This window comes from Apostichopus japonicus, chromosome 15 (genome assembly GCF_037975245.1).
Source record: "Apostichopus japonicus isolate 1M-3 chromosome 15, ASM3797524v1, whole genome shotgun sequence".
NCBI lineage: Eukaryota > Metazoa > Echinodermata > Holothuroidea > Aspidochirotida > Stichopodidae > Apostichopus > Apostichopus japonicus.
The window spans coordinates 7,500,270-7,518,676 of NC_092575.1; the positions used below are offsets into that span (position 1 = coordinate 7,500,270).

The 18,407-nt window shown below is 40.0% G+C and overlaps 1 protein-coding gene across 3 annotated transcripts in view; it reads left to right on the forward strand.

Moving 5' to 3' along the window:
• LOC139981634 (septin-2-like) overlaps positions 1 to 18,407 on the forward strand; it is a 37,471-nt gene that overhangs the window by 9,797 nt on the left and 9,267 nt on the right. The window contains exons 1-3 of one of the 3 annotated variants that reach the window (XM_071994171.1): positions 1,702 to 2,254; positions 16,738 to 16,837; positions 17,375 to 17,461. In XM_071994171.1, the coding sequence (XP_071850272.1) occupies positions 2,249 to 2,254; positions 16,738 to 16,837; positions 17,375 to 17,461 (193 nt within the window). In that variant the 5' untranslated portion in view covers positions 1,702 to 2,248. Of the gene's footprint in view, positions 1 to 1,701; positions 2,255 to 15,351; positions 15,533 to 16,737; positions 16,838 to 17,374; positions 17,462 to 18,407 lie in introns of those variants that run through there. The other 2 variants (XM_071994172.1, XM_071994170.1) reach the window with 2 other exon arrangements.

The window sequence follows — 18,407 nt, forward strand, 5'->3', positions numbered from 1 at the left end:
TGGGTATATCTGTGTTGGGATAATGTTATCACCGCAAATGTGAAAAGGGGGGCAATTCATGGAGTTGCAGATGTCATCTCTTCCATAACCTTTGACCTCAATTGATCTTTGTCCTCGACCCTAAACACTATAAGCTGTCCTATTTCAAATTCGTCTCATCATTCCCTACATATCGTGTCGTTTAATGCCTTTTACCTACATGTTGACAAGCAGAAAATGCCTAAAACCCACAATTTAGGTTTTTGACCTCTGACCTTAGATCTATGACGTCATCAATCACGCAGGCACAAGTTTACATAATCAGGCACCTACCCACCAAGTTTGAACTTGATCGGACTAGCGGTTTAGGAGGAGTTTTCGACACACTTTTCTCGCAATTTAGTCCAATTTGACCTTTGACCTCTATTGAGCTTTGTCCTCGACCCGACCACGGCCTAGAAGGAGTTTGCGACACATTCTTTTTCTCACTCACACACACACACACACACTCACAAACATCCTCACATTTATGATTTGGGGTGAAGTACAATATCTCATCTCCCTATACGTTACATGTTGGGAGATGAGATAATTATTATAACTTTGGAAGTAGCAACGATGGGATGACACAGATAATGTGAACGCCAAAGTATCGTAACATAGTAATATAGGTCACCGATTGAGTGATAACAAAATCAGTACTCCACCCATTCCCCTTCTCCCTCCTTCTTCCGTCTTCAAATATATGGGAAACAGAAACTAAGATACTGTAATGGCTACCGTCTTTGCATATAGCATGATGATCACTGAGGGAAGGGAAAGGGGCATGTCATATCATGTCCCCTAACCTTTGCAACCTCACACAAAGTATTTAGTTACACAAACGTGCGTTTTGAACTACTTACACAGACCTAATTTATTGTCTGAATGACGTCTAAAGTTTAAATGTCTGGGGCACGAACCCCAGACCCCCTACGCGGGAGCCGGCTTCGGTGGCTACAGAAAGCACCCCTCTTTGATTCGCGGCTTACCCAACCAAGAAGGTTCTGACCCTTTCCTAAGTAATGGGGGGGGGGGGGTTAAATTTGTCTTACCCCTCTCCATCCCCTATTCCTTCCCCCGTTTACAATATTATTTTTCCCCAGACCACCTACATAGGAGTCGGCTTCAAAGTACATCGCCATCCTTTTTTTTTAAATTCATTCATTCGCCTCTGGCCCTAAGTTAAATTTCAAACTCCTGCCCCCCCCCCCCACCTTAATCAGTCGGGGGAAACATGTTTAAATTCGACCGCATGCACCACCTTTGAAATCCTATGCACGCCACTGATCGGAAGGCGTTTTATTCCTGACAATCTGTTCTTCTTTGCTCTATTAAGCCAAATATTTAACTACCTAACCAAAACAGCCCTCCTCAGTATAGTCAAGTATCGATCGAACCTGTCCTGCATACAGAGCTACAGAGTGTAACCAGACGGAACCCGACATTCCAGTTGACGTACTGGCCTGGCCGACTTATGAAGAACTTTGAATACACCTGGTATATCGGGATGTATTATGCTCTCAACTCGACAATAAGATCTGCAAACATTTGGCAGGGATTTTCTCCGAGCTGAGCAATCCGCTATATACGGCGTAAGCAATCCGCTGTATGTAAATGGGATTTGGGCCTCGTTTGTTTACCTCACTTCCAAACATATATAAAAACCGTATACGTAGTTTAATAGCTGGTCCACTCAGTTTATGATATAACAGGAAGTATTGCAGCGATAGCCATGCCGTTATAGTTGACTAATATTCCAGTTTATTTTGTTGACAGATGTATCACTTAAAAGGTCGCTGATAGAACAGTTCACACACTTAATAAGATCTATTGGATGGATGCCATTATACGCTTCATATAAATGTATACTACCGTTGTTTTTTTTTCTTCCTTGTTGGCGACATGTATGACTGCCTTGGTGCAGTGATCCGTGAAATGGGTACACAAAGTTCTTAGCAGAGAGTTATTCAATTGACACTCAACAATCATCAGTGGTGGTGCTACCTCGCGCACAGAGATGTTCGCTCGCTAACAATCCAGCGTATATCTATACGTATGCCTATATAAATATATATATATATATATATGTATATAGGTAATCGCATTAATATAATTTAGCCTACACGGTCAAAAGGATTTTGGAGATATCATTTATTCTGTGCTTCTATCGTTTGGATAACTTTCAATCTACATATATACGAGGCTATAAGGTCCAGAGATTGTCAGGATGGAGGTTTGTGTTTCTATATTATTAACTAATCTGCAACATAACAATGTTATGTATCCGTGTTTACAGCATATTATATGGCCGGTCTCGGTTTTCGAGCTTCCTTATGAAAAGTTGCAGTAGTAGTATAGATTACTAATAACGATTACTTTAATTATTGTTATCACGAGATAAGCATGTTCAAAGAAAAAAATGTATAGTTTGTTAGTGTACGGTTTCATAAGACAACTCGGCGTGTGTATTTATTACTTTAGGTTTTCAACATTCAATTAACGTAAATGTAACATTGTCGATATTTGTTTACCAGCGTATTTCCTTACCAGATAATAAGCTTCAATCGATGACGTCATATGTGATGAAATGACTCAGATGTTATAGGCTTATAATTATAAGACTTACCAAGACGGATAACTAAGAAATTAGGCTCGTTCATGTTAATGAACTAAGCATTTCACAGTCGTTGAACTTCGACAGAAGTACATTGAACTATGAAAAGTGTAAATAATTAGCCGAAATATAGCAACAGGTTCACACAGTACTTGCAGCCAGTACGTGTAGGATATTGACCTACATATAGCCGTAACAAGTGCGCGTTGCATAGGCTATACCGTACGGTAGAACGTTAGGCAGTATACAAGACCGACCTCAATTAATTAATTAAAGACACCTCGCGTTCGCTATATTACCTCTCTGTACAAATGATGTCGTGATAAAAGTGCCGGTTATTTATCAACGATCGTGGTTTCACCCTGTGCTCTGTTAAATTACCGCTTTAACTTCCGCATTGACGGAATGCATTTAAAATAGGCCTATACATTATAGCCGGTATATCCCTTAAAGGTTCGTGTTTATTCTTCTGTATGACCATGTGTATCCATGCCCGTGACGGTGACCCCTTCCCCTGGTACAGTCATCACTTTCCAGTGTAGGTACCCTTTCTAGAGGTAGTTGGCCCTTCCCAGGGTGGTCTTTTCCCCGTCCCAGGGTGATCCCTTCCCAGGGAAGTCTGTCCACTCCGTGCTGATGTTAATCCCCATGCACATCACGTCCCCGTGTGTGCTGAGAGGATTACGTTTATGAGCCTGTAATGGGTCAGTTACTCGATCTTCACTCAGTTCCGTGATCCGTGTTAAGTAAGCAAGATTAATGGAACAAAGGTCATAAGAAATCGGGTATTGAACAAGTTCCGATTAAAAAACTGGAATCTGACGTGAAAGCGATAACCGCAGATTCCTGACATAACTTTCCGGTTCATTTGCGTTATACTCACTACTGACTGAGTCTGTAAGTAGGATGGCTTAGTAAACTCTACAATTCTTCTGTTCTTTTGTAACCCCCTTTTCTTTTCTTTTTTCTTGGCTAGAAAGATGTAAATATTTTGTAGGCTTAATCATAAAAGAAATAACCGATAACCCCGACAGCAGAACACCAGAGAGCTTTCGAGTAGGCCTATTGTTTAAAATCCAACGTCAGCTTATGAAGTATTTTCCAAAATATATCAAAACGGGTAACACGAGTTTATGCACGTTTTGAGACGAGAAGGGCAACAAAGTGTGCAACACTCAGCCTGGCACTTTTTATAGATTTATATATAAACAATCGATACTATTCCTATACAGAAAGCTATCATGGAGTTCATTATATCTTGAATAGTCAGTCTGAAATGACTCCCTAAATTGAAAAGATTTCAAATTGGAAGCCACCCGACGTGACAGTTGCAATCCAAATGCTCTTGAGGGCTTCTCCCACATTCGTGGTCGCTTAAGCTTCGTAAAAACTTAACTTCCTGAATGATTGAATTAGGAACTGTATACTCCAAAATTTCCGATTTATAAACAACTGAATTTGTGATGGGCACGGTGATTTAATTGAATAGCTACTCATTTGTGTGAAAAAAAAAATATGTGAAATGTGTCTATTGAAATGTCATTTTGAGTAGTACATATACATGCAGGAACGTTTGACAAACTTTTCTGTATTGGATTAAGTCTGTTTTATACCCTGCACATTGTAATACTCGATATTAGTATATATAGCGAGGTGTTGGTTCTCTCTGGCCCTGGTCTATAAGCGGGCTATTAATAACTCACTCAAGAGCACCAGATAATTGGTTTGTTGACCAATAATGTGTATGTCTTAGTCCATTTCAGGGGTTTGCAATTATGCGTGCATGAATATCACATGGTTTGGTTTGCATATCGAAAACTTATATGTACAAAACCAATGAAATATTCTTCTTCTAGTATAGAAACAATAACAACACTATACGACTGCATTGACGTCACACGTTATTAGCCTACATGTTTTATCTTTTCTGTTTAACCAAGTTCTTACTGAAATGCTTATATTGTGACCTCTTTTTGCCCTTATCTTCCCTATAAAATAGTTTAAATATGCAACTTGTGACAGTGCGCACGCGGTTAGTCGTATAGTGATTGCGAATTAAGAGGAATCCTTTTGAAACTGATTTAATAGAACGAATGGGGGTTCAACCAGACAAATGATCAACAAGGACCTAGGCTATTATCAATTATTTGGGGTGTCATTTAAAGGTTATGATGGGTCTATAATGGTTGAATAGTATGAACACATATGAATCACCGCACTACGCATTAGGGCCTATGCATATTGTCTCTCCCACAGCATCTATTGTAGGCTAACTTCCGTTCTAATCTGTGGTATACCTGCATTGTTGTCCAAGTATAGGCTAATACCGACCAATTTTATTTTTTTTTGACTCATAGCCTACTGCTCTTCAAACTGAGGAAGATATTGAACACGTCAATAAGCTTGTAACTGAACCTTGTAGCATCCGAATGTGAAGTTTACATATGTGGTCAATCAGTTATAAAGGTAACACGCATTGTCTATTAGCTGATTTCCGTCCGCCAATCTTGCTCAGCTAATTCAGTCTGCAAGAAATCTCTAGAATTAATCACCGATCCTCAAGTTCATTGTTAGGAAGCCACAACAAGGCAAAACACCATATACAGATGTACAATGGTTCAGCAATCAAACGATAAATAACATTCTGCTAAGGACTATTTTTTTATTGTCAGTATTTTAAATATCATATTGAACTTCGTACACACAGCGCGGGGCATTGGTTTACAATGCAAGTCTCAATACCGTTACACTGTTTATTCGTTTATGCATGAGGCATATTGAACCTATATATACAGGAGAAAAAAAAAATGTAGAATTTACGTTGATTAACCATTAAAGCGGAAATACATATTGGATTGCTTATAATGTTTGGCATATTGTTAGCATATATTTAGCCTAAAAATAGCACAGCCGTGCTAGATACTATATCAGCCTTAGCCGGTTTCCATGGAAACACCAATTTATTGTTAACGACTATACGTTAAATCTATACAGCCGGCGCCTTTTGTCCCATATTTAATTTGGCTTTCGTATAATGGCATAATGCAACGGTCAGACCCTTCTTTTTTTTGCAGCAAAATCCTGCAAAATAAACTTAGAAGTTGCTCTCTACTGAAGGAGGCCTTATTCCGTTCAATGCCTTGTGTTGATTCTTCATGGCCAGTGTGTCACACTTCAGGGTTTAAGTTGCTTTCAGTTAAACGGAAACTTCCCAGGGACTCAGCTGAGGTGTTAGCCATTGTTTCGATAATCAGATTTGTGAGTAAAGCAACTATAAGCCGATTCAAGAATCAGATCTGCTCATGGTTCCAGGAATTAAATTCCAAGTCATTCACAATGAGCTGGATACAGCTCAACACAAATGGTAATTGCGTTCTGAGATGTGCCTACAATGTATGTTTCTGTATATTCAGTTAATTCTTTTCACCACTTTTGATACACGATTACAGTTTGATACGCCGCCACCATTCTGACACTTAATAGATTCTGAATGAAGCGTTCGTATGACCAGACCTCAGCACCATATTTGAGGCAGGTTTCTTTTTCATGAAAATATGGCACCTTTAAACTTGCTGTTTGACGAAAATGAATGGATATGCTCGATGTAGTAGGAGAGGCAACTAAAACCTCACCTCGTTCCTCCACCCGGGCCCCTCCCACCCCTCACCCCCCCCCCCCCCACACACGTACATACACAAACATTTAAAGATATATAGTAATAAAACAAAGGGGTTTAATGAAGCAAAGAATGTATACTTCACTCCATTTCGATAATTTTATAAGCAGGTCTCGTTGTAGGTATATAACAGTTGCACGAATGCGCATTTTGCGCACGCTTCGCACGCCAAATTAGTATTCCTGCTGCCGAAGGGATTATGTTCTTGTTAGTTTGAGATTCATATTAGCATCCTAAAGATCACAAAGTCAGAAGTTAGACATCACGGATTGCAAGACATCGTACATGACCACAGCCAGATGTTTCTACAGGCAAGGTTAAAAATAAATAGTTTGCGGATTGGTCGACGGAGTTGCTGAAGGGTCCACTGCGTTCTACTCAAGGATTTGTAGGACCTGTCACGTTATTGTTAGACAAGCAGGGTGAGCAAACTCACCCCTACCCCCTTCTCCCCACGCCCTCTCCCTACCCATCCGCACGCACCCATGTAAGGCGTTAGACTGTCTGGGGCTCTCAACTGCTAGCAATCTTTAAATCTAGTTAAATGAAAATAATACTGTTAGTACAATTTTGTTAGAACCGAATTTGCTTTGTAGGTTTGTTTTGTCCAGTTCAGGGTGAGGGGGGGGGGGGTCGAGAGGCAACTGTCAGTTTAGTGTCCTAGAATCACCTCACTTTTTGTGACATTCCTAAGCCGTTACACAAAAACAAATTGTCAAATTCTAACTTCTAATATTTATATGCCCAGGCGACATTATCGTGGCAAACGGGCGATACTATGCAGATGCATCCTACCCTGTTGATACGGCCTTGGTGTTCAGCTAACTGCGATTCCGTGCAGTGTTCACGTCAATGCCTATAATGCAGGAGGTGTGAAACACATGCTAGCAAACAATTACAGCGGTGAAAATAGTTACAATTAAGGGGTTTGCCATTCACATCTCGAGGACAATTCCCTATTGTTATTCTTGTAGACAATACAGTAGGTTAAAAGTAAGAAAGCGCGGTGATAGAAACATTGTTGTCGTGGTAAGGTGCTAGAAGAGACACCTGGCTGCAACTATTTACGGTTTATCGGAAAGAGATAATAATAACACAGGCATGGAGAATACCTCATCACGTGGAAATATTCACCAAGGAATGTTTTAACCATTCATTGTAACTAGGGGTATCTTCCTGTTGAAAAATAATATTTCATTACACTAATGTTTTGATTGATATATAGGAACAATTCTAAACTACCATATATTATAGAATGTTACTGTACCAGTATAACGCAATGTTTTGGATGCCGGGTATAGCTGATCTACAACTTCAAGGTCCCCGTCACCGCTCATACCCTTCCCCTCATACTAAGAAAGCTGTCCTACCCTGCGAAAATGTATTGCTCCATTGACTTACACACTATAAATTCGTCACTTTCTGAGGTCGCTATAGAGTACAGATAAAGTAGAAAATTCAACTGGTAACGTATATCTACCACGCCATAGAACCGCGGTGATCGGGCTTGGACTATATTGGCACTGGCGAATTTACCTACAATGATTCCGCGAGCTTTGCTTTCAAGGGCGGCGGAACCGGGGGGGGGGGGGCACGTGCCCCCCACTTTTCCTCAGGTTAAAAATGTGCCCTTTTTCTACATAAAAATTGAGGTGTCTCAAGTAAGCAGCCAGGGAACCAGAATGAACACTCGGGAAGGGCCGTTTCCGGCCATCTGAGGGGTTTGTAAAACCACAAATTTTCTTGTACGCTCCGCGCCAACCGATGGTGGCGCTCCGCTCAGATAGTCGTGCATACAACTTTGCAAATCCTGGCTACGCCCCTGACTTTTAATGAATTTCTGTGGGTCAAACTCAAAGCTATTTCGAATGGAAAAAATTTGTTAAGATATTAACAAGAATAAACTCTAATTCGGAAGATTCCTACTTCAGCAACTAGCATGATTTCACCTCATTTTGTCTCAAAAGAAAACTTGTTCCTTGTGTCCCATTTTGCACATTGGATATTGCAGTGCTAGTATGCATATTTACCTTGAAGGGGGGGGGGGAGGGGGGCGTTGATGGAGTGATGTGTATACGCAAATGAGAGTTATAAAGGGTACTAAATATAAGGCTGCATCAGTCCAATCGAACTTCTGCAAAGTGCCCTTTGATGTCGGTGCCCCCCCCCCCCCCCCAGATTAAAAGTGCTTCCGCCGCCCTTGTTTGCTTTGCTCATATTAAGGCTATACTTGAGCTAAATATGTGTGTCAGAAGAGGTTAATTTTTAGCATAGTACTCCCCATGTCACGTGTCAGCTCTAATTGCGTAATGTTCCTATTTCACTAAAGAATTTGTAAATGTTCCTGATTTTTACGCCTCCATTAATTTTTTTTAGTTTAGTTTATTTCATTCATTTTCGCCAATATCCAAAAGGATAATAGCTGTATGCAAACATCCAAGAAACTTTCTTTATTAGGTTTCTATTCTGACGATGAACCTATCAAGTGAATGTATAGGCCTTCGTTATTCCTAACGTGGTATTATGTATGCCTCATATATCCTACACAAGTCAGCGTCGATCAAAATAAATGAACACTGTGTTAGCAAATCGACCCGTGTTCACAGATCTAATATCTACCTTTAAGCTCAATGCTGCAGTTAAATCACATGAGCCCGTTTTCGTATATATCAATAAAAATCTCTAGTCCCTCAGTCATATTGCTACTGGAATTTATTGCTTCAAAGTAAACATTATATACGATCCATCACTCCGCTTTGCTCTACTGATATTGCTACAACCACTGTAGGAACCTCTTACATTTATCACATTATAGGAAGCCCTCCGTGGAACCAATACATATATCGTTGTATGAAACCTTACTTCCGTGGCGTCAAGGTTGTAATATTTGTTATAGCCAAGTACAATAATGTCCCCTTAGGCTGTGTACTTTGGCCTTCCAAATTGAATGGGATCACGACTTACACTCAATCAGTTAAGAATAGGTCCTCTTATATTCTGCAAGTGCCCTTTATTAGAACGCCTGGCAGTTACATCTATAATATAACTTTCTGTTCTTTTGTAAATACGCCTAGAGCGTAAACCAAATTAACGATATACCCATGCGACATATTTACGAAATATATATGATGAGAGATTGTTTTTTTGTTTTTCCGATTTGTGGAAACTTGTTATTATATCTCACACGTCAGTCATCAGGTTTGCATATTTCACTATAAATGACCTATATTAGTTAGCAATCATGACTAAACGTTTTCTTGGGATAGTGTAACTTTGTTGGCGTTGTAATGGCAAGGAGTCATATCCTGTGTAAATATTCGTGTCATTTAAAACGTTTAACTTGGCGATTCGGGTTTTTTCTTTCTGGGCAGGCAAGCCCGATTTGCATCGAGATCCATCATTGGAATTGCTGGATTATCTTGTCAAAAGGAATTATAAACATTAAAGCAGCAAGATATCACAAACATGTATTATTAGGCAAACATGATATACAGTTCCTTTGTACTGAAGATCAAGATTGATTTCAGCAGGTTTTTTTTTTTTTAATTTGGTTACATGAAGTCTTCTGAACTCGCTAAGTCCTATGCAAATAAGAACTTTAAAATCACCGTGAACGCCCATTGGCCAATCAGATACCAGCTGAAATAAAAATATATATGTAGGATAACACAACTGCACACTTGCTATACGGTGGAATTAAGCACCCTTTCGTAAACATAGCACTATTTTATCCAAATTAAAATGTCTCAAAGGAGAGGGTTCACCCCTACTTGGTAATTTGGTAACACAACAAGGTTTTCCACAACTCCCCTTCATCCCCCCCCCCTTGCTCTCCATTCCCAGCGCGCTAACGTACACGTGGGCTGCAGTGTCACCTCATAAACAAATACAGTGACATCACATACACACGCACCTCACCCCCCCACCCCTCCGTTCAGTGCAAAGGTGTTTTTGCGCCCCTGTTTATCTAGTACGTGGAAGACGTATTAGCGGGATCAAGTGCAGACTATTTTATGTAAAAGATTTTACATCTTTCAAGGGTAAAAGTTATCTCATATAGCTCGTTTGGTCTAAATTCGTTTGCCCCTTTTTATGCACTTTCTCTTTTTTCCCTTCACAATTTTCTCGAACCAATGCTTCCCGCAAACTTTACAAAAAGTTTGAAAAATTCGTGAAGCTATGAAGTGTATTAACCTGCAGAAGTACATACGACGTGGTTGACAACGTATGATTACGTCACTTCCGTTATGACATGTTCCACGTTAGATATTTGTAAAAGGCAGAGTAACGGATGGAGTAAAATAAGTCATAATATAAAAAATAAAACTTAAAAAAAAACAAGTTGTTATCCCCAATCTGAGCTGTTGACTCATTAGCAGGGAAAGAGCACATAATAATATAGGGACTATCCAGTGACGTAGTGAAATGCTAAAGTGGTTACAAAGTTTAAAAAAAAACCACATAAAACATAGGCCTACCTTTGAAGCATTTGTTGACAGTTTCAACATCTATATTTCCACTTGTCATGCAACAATTGTTGATAAATCTTTGCGTTCACACGCCTTCATGATGACATCAACTAGACAAGGCAGTGTTAACTTAATTTGATACAACCAAGTGAATGGCTTTGGTATGTCGTGTTGAAGTCACTGAAAATCCACGAATACATTATTGTGGAAATGACGAGGGGGGGGGTGGGGGAGGGGAAGGTGTGGTCATCATACAGCGCATAAGGGGGGAGGGTAAGGTGTGGTCATCATACAGCGCATATGGGGGGAGGGTAAGGTGTGGTCATCATACAGCTCATATTTGTCTCGATCATACTTGTGTAAGATGCAATCTCTCTTTCTTTGCTGAACACAAACGAACCGGACGGTCTTAAAAGGATTTCCACATTTGTCACCCTCCCGTCCTACGCCCTCCCCCCTCCCCCCTCCCCCAGACCATCCTACCTCCCTATCTTCGGTCCTTGACGATAATGATCCCGATCGTAAGCGGTTAGTGTCAACAAGAATTCTGTTTTCCATCCTAGTAATTCGTCTTATTTAGAATAGTTTTGGTACCGTGATGATAAGCATCTTAACCATTGCCATACAAAGTCGTTACGTTATGTTATTCAACGTCAGTTAGTTGTTCACCTGTAGTGCAGGTCTGGCGAGAAGGACGCAGGGCGGTACTCCTGTAGGCCCGGGGGAGGTCCAACTAAATTAAGGAGACCGGAGAAATATGGAATGAGAAACAATATACTCTAATTTTCAGAAGAAGTTTTCATACGTCCATGAATGTATCATGAATAAGGATACTTCAAGTGGTTGGGGGGGGGGTGTGGTGGAACCATTGAATGACCCTAATTGTCCCCTGACTTTCGAAGCACCTGAGCATGCATGAATCTCAGCAAGTGAGTCAGTTGACTAAACAACATTCGGACTAGTACTTCAGTCTCTTCAAATTCCTTCTGGCATCAAAGGCGGCGAAATCAGACATTTAAATGTCTCAGCTAGGAAAGGACAAAGTAAACCTGCAGAGGATTGCAGCTGCAAAAGACGTGCAAAAATCTTGGTCATTGTGTAGTGATACTTTTTGAATCTAAAATCCCTTTAAATGTCTGACAGCGTGCGAAAGATTGTTGCAATGTATTTACATACCACCCACACTTACCGTTGTTTCGGCGAAACTATTTAACAACACACCTACAAATTCAGGAACTGAGTTAAAAAGCAAACACTGTCCAACGTGAATATACAAAATGCCAAAATTGAACATTAAAAGGAAAAATTTGAGCCAAGTTTTACGATGGCACAAGTTTGTTTGAAAAAGGTAGTTGTTGTTTATACGCTTGCGGTGATTTGGTTAACGGGGCTTATGGCATCGTGTGTACAGTCAGCAGTTGGTTTAGCTTTTGTCTGTGATGATATAACAGGTAAACCCGAGCTAGGAATGTGTGGTGACGGAATTGCGGTTTGTTATTCAGGCATGGGAAATATGAAAATCACCCTCGCGTGCAGGGCATGCCACTCAAATAATAAATAGACATTACTGGTAAAGGAGCCTGTACAATGTTACTTACATATAGCATTGTTAGTCAACAATGACCAAATTCAATATATTGGCAGAGGAGGATTGTTTTTTTTTGTAGGTGTTTTTGTGTGTGTGTGCCTGTTTGTCCTTTACTTATATGTCGAAGATAATTTGAATAACAAACATTGAACATATGGGCGTTGGTATATGCCTTCTCTAAGCCTATACACTGCATGCCAAGTTATGGCATACACAAGTTTAATTGCAAAGTCGGGCTAGACTGTTTATATTTCAAGAAAGAATAATAATAAGAAGAAGACGAAGACGAAGAACACGATCATGTGCAAAGTGCAGTAAAAAGGATTATTGAAGGTTTGATCAAAGTCCAACGCCATAAGACTGCGAGGCACTTACTTTGTATCACCATGACAACAGTGTGAACGTCAAGGACCATACGGTGGTGCCATATAAACACAATGCAAATAAGAGGCAAACATTTATGCATATTTTGTCTATAAATATATCCAACAATTTTGAGATCCGGCATAATGTAGGTTATTAAATGTGGTTTTTTTTATACCAGTTTAGTCAAACAAATGATTGCCACTGTCTAAGGCTGTCCATCATTGTAGCCTACACTATACCGTGCGTTCTTATAATGTTCTTATATAGGCCTATATACTAAGGCCTATCGCATATTATAACCCATGGTGCGTATATGAATAGTAGGAAATCATATAGGAACCGGTGTGCAATCTTTAGCGTTGCCTGTTGAGTATTTTCCGAACTTGACCTTGCGATAACTAAATATTAAAATTAACCGGATCAGCTATATAGTCTGTAAGCTAATCAAATCGTCAAAAATTGAAACATCTGAACTAATGTAATTGTTACAATATGGTCAATTGTTAACAAACTTCTACCAAAAGCCTTGGAAATCAAAATTCTCGGATGTGCATTTGTTTTGTCCAATCTTGATTGAAGGCACATGTACCAAAAATCCCTAAATGTGGGTAACGGAGTACGGTATAGCCCTACATCACATAAATTAGCAGTGCTATGGCTCTACTATGTGTACAGGCCTCTCTCACAAGCTACGTTTAATCACGGTATAGGATATGATAGCTAGTGATATTATTATCAGGCGCGTAGCCAAGGGGGGGGGGGAGGGGGCGACCGCCAACCCCCTTGAGCATATTTTTTTTATGATATCGCTAGTAATTTCAAATAGAACATGCTTAGATGCAGCTTACTTGGCCTGGGAAGTGTCATTTCCAGCGATCTGAGCGGCATTTTTGGCCAAATTTTCTTGTACGCTTCGCGCAAAGCTATGGTCCCTGGGAAGTGCCATTTCCAGCGATCTGGGAGGCATTTTCGGCCAAACCCTTCTTGTACGCTTCGCGCTAACTTATGGTGGCGCTACGCTTAGATAGCTTGCCTACAGGCAAGTTCGCCCCTCCCTTGGCAAATTCTTCGCTACGCGCCTGATTATTATGGACATTAAGGACTTGACTACAAAACAACATTAATCGCTTGTGGCAGACAGATGTTTAAGGACCCCCTTACACCCATCGCAACAGGCATGTGTTCGCCAGACTTTCAAAACTCCATACGTGTTTCAAACCGCATCTTTTTTTATTCAAGTGATTCCTAGACTCTCCCACAGAGATATTTACCCACCATTATAAGTAATATTATCGCGGTGAGTCAACGTGGAAACCGTAGGACGTTAACACACCCACCCACACACAATCACTTCCATCATTGTTGTGTAATCTTTTCCTGTTTTTGAAATATTTCATTCGCTGACAGGTGGAAGTAAAAACGTTTTTGCTTCAGAATTGTTTGAATAAAGACCGCAAAGTTGTCATCTTCGACCGAATATAAGTATTTTCTTACCTAATGGTCAGAATGGTCGGTAAAAATAACAAGATTGGTCATAATATCAGACGTGTTTTGATGAGAGAAAGGTAACCAACAGTATTGTTCAGTGTCTGTGTGTGTGTTGGGGGCAGGGGGCAGGGGGAAGGGGGGATGCGTATGTATGTGATATCGCTGTTTTTTGTTAAGAAATGACTACAAACCAAGTGTACGTAGGGTGCTGGCAGTGTGGAGCGGGGGGGGGGGGGGGGTGGAGAGGAAAGTGGACTTGTGGAAAACAATGTTGTGCTAGTTACCAATAAAATGGTTCCGTACGCTCAGTTAATAAAAAATGATAATGTAACAGATTGCATGTAACCATAAACGAGTATTAGGGTAGTAAGTGCAGTTGCCGACATAACTGTCAATTGCAGCGTTTAACCATTTTCAACATCGTTACTAAAGAAGATTATGATTGCCTACTTTATGTGTTGGTCCACGAGGTTTGCGTTTACGTATAGGGTACAACGTGATGTGTATGCACCCTCGTACCCATTAAGAGAATGCACTCATGTCTCTAACCCCCCCCCCCCCCCCTCCGTCCCTCTCCTTAGCTAGAACAGACATTACCATAAAAGGCAGATAAAAAGCCACATACACACACGAAAAACATGTTTGTTCCCGGCCGTCTGTCACCGCTTTGGGTCCATAGGGTATATTCGCCGATATGATATGCAATAATAAAGCTAAACAAGCCTATGTCTATCATTTATTACATTCATAACATTTTTGCGGAGGGTCTTACGCAAGATCGAATCCCCAAAGATTTAAGAGTCAGAAACAATATTTTGCAAAAACAATCATTATTGGTTTAATTTGATACATTATACTGTTGGTTATAGCTGAGTGATGTTTCCCCCTTCAGGGATATAAACCACACAGTCACGAAAAACACCTAACCAGTTTGAAAAAGAAAGTCTACTGCACTCCATGCACAGACTGACAGACACACCTGAGATTTTAGACTTCGTGAAGTCGGTTTCCTGTAAGTGTCATGTTGATCGCAATCTGTTTCCTCTCATATTAGTGGTTCATTTTCCCGGAAGTTTTTGTCAGGTATATCAGTTGGATATTTTTTGAATTTGAAACAGTCACGCTGAGTCTGTCTATATTGAGCACAGTAGCACCTGCCGTCCTCCTGTTGGCTTCGTTAAAAGTTCTCTATTTTATCATTTCTGGGAAGATTTTATTGCAATAATTAGTGACACAAAAAGGAAAGAATTTGCTTTGCGTTCCCTTATATTCACTATCGGACTAATTCACAAATCTTTTGTACAATGCCTGTAAGTATACTAAATTTTTCGTGATATTCAATAAAGGATTTTAAGTTTTCGTGTCAGATATGATTATATGCAGTTTGTATACAATTGAATGTGAAATTGAAGTCTCTATGTCAGGGGTTCCCTAACTGGGGTGCATGAACCCCCAGGGGGTGCGTAAGTTCATCCCATGGGGTTCGTGAGATGTTTCTGAAGTCAAATCTAGAGTACTAAAATCTGATATATCATATAATTTAGTAATTTACAAAAGTCGTACCTATCGACAAACTCTTTTCGCATTCCATTCGCATATGTTGCCATACTAGTACCGTACCATTCATGTGATAAATAAATGAATTATGAAACAGACACAGGCCGCAATATTCGTTCATCTATTGTTTTTTCATTACAATATTACTCTATGAAATTGCTCTTTACGAAGCACTGTTATGCGTATTACAGTATATATAATAATGACTCAGATCGTGTCTCGAAAAGTTGGGGGTTCGTGGACAACTTTGACATCCACAAGGGGTTCGTGGGGGATAAAGTTAGGGAAACCCTGCTCTATGTCGAAAAAATGTGTAAATCAAAATCAACATTAGTTGTTCGACGTTCGTTTTCATTGGTTGTCTCGCTCCAGATATACAATATGATATTTATGCATTGAGTTTGGAAATTAATATATTTTACGGAGATTGCGCCGTCAGGTAGGGGAAACTAGTGGCATATCAAGTGGACTTTTGGTTAGCTTTCTTCCGGAATTTTTTTTTGTCACATGCAATTTGGATTGCGAAGGGATAATACTATTAATAACACTAAAACCTTCGGTTGATGTGATGTACGTGATCTTTAACTTTCCGCATGTTTAAATAACGTTCCGGTACCTAAATACATTTGTGTAATCTTTCAAGGATAAGTATATATTCATATAATTTCTGAAATATTACATGGTTATTTCTTCGGACCCTGTATGTGACGTCACATGTTATTTATACCATGTATGGTACTTCTCCAATCAAACTTGATTCGATTTAGTAATTTTTATCTGCAACCAATGTAGAAGACAACAGTTAGTTAATGCATTCCTTGTGACATATTACAACGTTGGAACATGAGACTTTGATATAGGCCCATATCTTTCAAAACCGTTGTCATGGTGATACATAACACCCCCTACTTTTAATTCGACAATAATTTATGTATTTATTCGGTTCTTTCTTTTATAGCCCACAGGATCACGAGAATTTATCGGATTTGCGACCCTTCCTGATCAGGTCCATCGGAAATCGGTGAAGAAAGGCTTTGAATTTACACTCATGGTCGTCGGTAAGTATTTAGGCCCTATTTCGAAATATTTTGATGTATTACCTGAGTGATCTCTTGAAACGTTTGCCCTGCCTACTTGTGCAGGATCTCCGTGTTCCTGTTATGATCAATGTCAGAGTTTCTTGATTGCTAATTATCTCGCATGTGTGTGTCGGTGTGTAAGCATATATACGTGTGTGTTTATGTATACTTGATATTTGATAATACTAAAATGAAGAGGGGAAGGGTGTGGGGGACGTGTAGACACAGGTATGGGTATAAGAGGAGGGTGGAGTGGCAATGCTCCCTCTTTTTTATAGTATGTTTTCGTCTCCTGACGCAAAAATTTGGCTGAAATTTGGAAATGGCTGAGTCTAGCGCCACACGGCGGTGCACTGGTCAGAATGTGTTGGCAAGTATTAAAATCTGAATAAATCATATAATTATATTTTTAAGCTAGATTTTGGAACCAAACACACACTTGAAACTTACCAATAGTACCGAGTGTACGGTAGTCATGTCATCATTTAGAGGATTTTATTTTTCATTGTTTTGTAGGTGAATCAGGCCTGGGGAAGTCTACTCTGGTTAATAGTCTGTTTCTGACCGAGCTATACAAACAGAGAGCCGTACTCAATGCAGAAGGTAAGTTAACAGGTCCATAAATTATGGAAAAATATGTTATTAATATCTGCACCTCACTCTCAATTTCATGTCAGTTGTGCAAACAAAAACCGGAGTAGATCAGGTGTGGGGAGGGTGTATGATGAGCACCTGGTCATTGATCTCTCTCGTCATCCCCCTGGCCCACCCCCCCCCCCCGGCCCACCCCTATCATTTCATCCATCAAGTAAGAAAAAAAATAGTGGCTTACATTCTAACCGGCTGACTATGTAATGTCAATATACGTTGAATAGCGGTAAGACTTTTTATCTGCAATGTTTCTGTTGATGTCAATTTATTACACGCTTGTTATTGGTATCAAATCAGTATATTGTAGGCCTGCAATTTATATTCGGAAAACTGAAAGTGAGGCGCATCAACATGGGCGGCGATCCGTACTTCCGAGTGGGGGGGATATGACCTTGTTGACTATCTAAGCGTAGCGTCACCATCGGTTGGCGCGAAGCGTACAAGAAAATTTTGGGATTTACAAACCCTCTAGATGGCCGGAAACGGCACTTCTCGAGGTTTCCAAGCGGCATATACCCAACTTTAAAATAGGGATATCATGTCCGAAATATCTCATAATCAGGATCCAAAATACTTTTTTTTTTTTTTTTTAATTTCGGGTGTTATTTTGGGAAAATTGCCCCTGTCAATCTTGTTTCAGGCGCTACGTTAGAATGTTCGAGAGCCCTTTTATATTATTCGATGAAGAAAATGGCCTCATGCAGGCTATTATAGGCCTATACACATGCAATACACAATTACACATAGTTACATTCCTAGGTACCGATTGCTAGGGCATCCAGGTGAAACGTGTATTAAGCATTACCCTGGTAACATGCTGTTCGAGGGAACATGTACGTGTGTAGGCCTACTATAGGGCCTATATCAGGGTTGTACAACCTACGGCCCGCGGGCCACA